The sequence below is a fragment of the Pygoscelis adeliae genome, unplaced genomic scaffold (assembly GCF_000699105.1).
Source record: "Pygoscelis adeliae isolate BGI_AS28 unplaced genomic scaffold, ASM69910v1 Scaffold87, whole genome shotgun sequence".
NCBI classification, from domain to species: domain Eukaryota; kingdom Metazoa; phylum Chordata; class Aves; order Sphenisciformes; family Spheniscidae; genus Pygoscelis; species Pygoscelis adeliae.
Window position 1 is genome coordinate 5,217,538 of NW_008825098.1, and position 4,191 is coordinate 5,221,728.

General features: G+C 37.8%; 1 protein-coding gene across 1 annotated transcript in view; it reads left to right on the forward strand.

Annotated features, from left to right (window-relative positions):
* The first annotated feature begins 3,557 nt into the window (after window positions 1-3,557).
* The window catches only part of SEC24B (SEC24 family member B), a 45,745-nt gene continuing 45,111 nt past the window's right edge, over window positions 3,558-4,191 (forward strand). The window contains 2 exon segments of the mRNA XM_009327065.1: window positions 3,558-4,189; window position 4,191. The exon segment at window position 4,191 is cut by the window's right edge and continues 52 nt beyond it. Of these exon segments, the coding sequence (XP_009325340.1) occupies window positions 3,567-4,189; window position 4,191 (624 nt within the window). The 5' untranslated portion in view covers window positions 3,558-3,566.

Genomic DNA, 4,191 nt, shown 5'->3' on the forward strand with positions numbered 1-4,191 from the left:
TCAGGTTTAAAAAAAAAGAAAGAAAATTAACTTCTTGTTTGTATTTTATTATTTTTTTCTTCTCTTTTACAGTGCTCTCAGTTTGATCGTATACTGAAATTAAGTGTTTAAAAAAAAAGCAGGCCTTGTTTTGGGGGGTGTTCATAACTCTGGGGCTTTAAAATACAATTCTTCTGAATAAAGTCTTGCAAGTTCGAGGAGCTTTTATTGTAGTAGTCTTACAGGTAGCTTTGTATCTAAGTGGAAAACAACCTGTTTCCTAATTTCAGCATAATAAAATGTTGCTTGTTAAATCAGTTCTAAAAGATGATGTATTTTTCCAGTAGCGATGGAGGACTTCAGTGCTAACAATGTAATATATTGAAATGTAGCACTGAGAGGATAATTGTATCGAATCCCCATGGTTCTCCAGGAGATTTTTGTCTAGTGTTGTCCACAATTGGTTTGTAAGTTTACCATTGGTATCTCTACTAGCATTTTGGGACCATAATTTTCATTATGGCGTTATTTAGCCTTGTTTTCCATCCCTCCTCGGACTTCGGATCTTTTGGATAGTTTCATTAAATATGATAAAGAGGATAGAGGTCTGAAAGATATGAAAACCCTGAATTTTTTTCCAAAATGGGAAGCTGGGTGGATGGAGGAGCTAGATGTTAATTCCATGACTGAGCTGTTGTGAGAGCTCAGCAGTGGCTTGATTTGCTGGCTTGTTTGTGGGCAGTTAACAAGGCACAGTAGTGCTGCCCCCTGTCCAACCCATAAGGGATATGTGAGGGAGCTGGGGTGAGTCTTCTCTGGAGGTGGGTAAAGGGATGTTAAAAGTTACAGAAAACTAACAGGTGTTCTTGGCTAGAAAGGAAGTTGGTGTTGTAGGGTACATAGACTACATGTAGGTAGGGTACGTGGCAGATGGCTAAATTATTCAAGTGAGAGAATGCATGGACATAAAAACCAAACAAACACGACACTAGCAAGCAAAGCTTTACTAATTCATATAGTGGTATAGCCATAGCACTGTGGTTTGTTTTTTTTTTTTTTTCCCCCAGTGGCTTTTCACCCCTCTTAAAAAGTGATAAGGCTTTTGGGGTTCACCTGTTAATGTTTGTATAGTTATACATTTTAACATTATGAAGTATTAATTTGTCTGTAGAAGGAGAGGTTCACTGCTTTTATTACAGAGATGGTGTTTTAGCAGTACGCCTTCTGTGTGCAGCTAAGGTTTTCAGCTCCTCTCATGGAGTTTTTTTGAGAGATTTGTCAGATGTTTTGGGAGGAGGGTAGAGTACCTGAGACATCAGGACAGATTGTGCAATTAACCAGATTTCAAAATGACACTGAAGATGTACCTGGATTTCCAGTGTTGAAAATGGTCCAATTATCTAGTCATCATTAGTAGCTTCAGTTACTAATTGCAGTACAAAAAATTACTTTCTACTCACATTCTTTATAATCAAATGAACAAAAAACTCACTTCAGATAATGGGAATAATCTTTCATCTGTAGTAGTAAAACTTGTTTTTAAAGGACCAGGAGTTTGAAATCAAAACTATAATTTTTCAAATGTCAGGTGTGTCTGTCTTAGTGAGGTCTTCATGGGATTTATACTCTTGTGTGCTTGTGTATAGAAAAACTATAGATGTTTCTACTTAAAAATGTGAATAAAGATGACTTGGGCATTCTATAATGTAGAGACTCATATCTTGTATTGGTAATTTAATCTGTATTTATGGTGTGTGTTTTTAAACCAGAGCTAGATACTGCAAGATATTGCAGTAGATGATTTGATATGCAACCTTTTATTTAGAAGTCAGGTGCTCCTAAACGAGTTTCTAAATTACACCTGCTCAGTTAGTTTATTCTGCATATTTTAGTACAACAAATGCACAGACTCTTCAGAGAAAACATCTTTTCTTGCCATCTTAAGTGACATAACTGCTTAAAGCAATAAGCCTTGACAGACAGAAGTTATTGAATGAGCAAACTCAAAAATACACCAGACTTTAAAAAAGCAGGTCGAAAGGCTGCCAGAGTTCACATAGCTGTTAATGACTTGTTAACTCAAAATAATTTTCCTTTAAAGGAGAATAAACTACAGAGCTGTATGAAGCAGCTCTCACTTTTTCAAGAAAATAGTGAATCAGAAGCATAGTTACATACTCTCCTCAAAACTCAGGATGTAACTTTTTTTTTTAAGCTCCTTATGCTTTCTCCCAGAGGGCCTTTCTGTCATTTGACCCAGCAGTCCAAGTTACTGTTGTTCATTGTTTTAGCTCCTTTCTCTTCCACTCAACTTTCTGGGTTGTCAGTTATGAAAAGGCATTTTTAATTTTATCAGAAAGCAATTTTGGACAGTATGTTCCTTGCTTACACGATTCCGTTAACAAATTCATTATTAAAATTGCTTTGCAGGTTAATCATAGAATTGATGGGTGTTACTTGGAGAACAGTGACTTCAGAATTTCAAGATGAGAAGTAATACTTGCATTTTGTAACCGTTGTAAATATAAGGGGGGAAATCAACAATTCATTATCGCAGCTGCTGTTTAATTTGCTAGTGGCCCAGTGCTGTGCTTGTTTCTATTCACCGAGGGCTGGGAAATAATACCGTAGTCGTTCAGCATGATGTAAGCAGTAGGGTGTGGTAATTTTAAGAAAGGAAGTTATCCAGGGAAATGCATTTGTGGTTCAGTAGAAAATAAAAATAGGGTTCAGGAAAAGAACTTGAGAAAGAACTTTCAGATTTACCATTGGTCAGTTGGCATTGAAAAAAACAGCTTGGGCATAGTTAACATTTGGTCTGTAGCAAGCAAGTACGTGTTTGACCCTTGCTGGACCAGTATGTAATTGACCTCTAATGTTGCAGAGCCAGTTGCAGTGACAGCAGAGGTCAGTTTCTCCAATATCAACATCTCTTATACCTGATGTAAGTATCAGGCAGTAAACAGAAATGAAGTGCCTTGTCAGATATTCTGTAGTTTCATAAAAATGTCGGTTTTCATAAAAGCATAATACAAAAGAACATAGAAAACAAAAATAGCTGCCCCGCAGCACTTTATCTTGGTCACCATATTGAGGATTTGTAAAGAAGAGTACTTACATTTTTATATATTGACATATTGGTTTGACTGCAGCTTTTCATTTTCCATATTCAGTCATTTTCTTTAAGGCATACTGTTGTATTCAGACACTTAGAAACATCAGTTTGGTGCTTACTGTTGCTCACTATTTGTTTAAATATTAACCTCCTAAAAACTCCTAAAAATATTCAAAGTACAAATGTGAGGCATACAATCTTGGCATGGAAACCTCTTTGGATAATGAAAGCAACCCATTTTTCTATTACTTCTGTGTGTGTTTGCAAACTACTTCAAATATTGTATTTTGCATGCATTATGCTTGGTTTGTTCTCTTTCTGCTGATGGAAGTTGACCTCAAAAATAGTGACAGAAAACAAGAAACCACCAATTGTTTGTTAGAGTAAGTACAGAGTCCATTGGCACTACTAGCAGATGCATCTTTAATACATGTGACGCTTTCTCTTCGTTTCAGGTCCTGTGCAGAGTCGGATGCAGTTTCCCTCTGGCTATGGCTCGCATCCTCCAAACTATAGTGTGCCCTCAGGACACTATTCCCAAGTGCCCAATAAAGCTGCTGCTTCACATTTGGATAATCAGTATAGAGCCAGTTACTACCCTACTTACTATTCAGCACCAGCACAAAATGTTATGACGCCTTCTGTGGGTGCCAATGTGTTGAATACACAGGAATCACAGCAGTTGTACAACAAACCTCCTCCCCATACAGTGGGGTCAGCTGAAGGACCTATTCAAGGAGCAATATCATCTGCATCCTACTTGCATACGAGTGCTCAGCAGTCATATTCAGCATTTGGTAATCACTACAGCACTTCTGTCAGCTCTTCAGTTGCATCTCAGGGATTTCCCCTTAATTCTGATCACTACACCATGCCCGTGGTTTCTAGTGCCATGTATCCTAGTGTTTCCTATCCTGCGGCTGCTGGCAGTGTGTATGGGCAGGCATTTACCTCTCAGAGCCTGCCTGCTGTTGGACAGTTCAAAGAGACAAATACGTTTTCTAGCCAGAGTACATCAGTACCTCATTCACTTCAACAGCATGTTCCCGTGGGATATAATTCGACATTATCAACGATTTCATCTGCTCAGTCTGTTC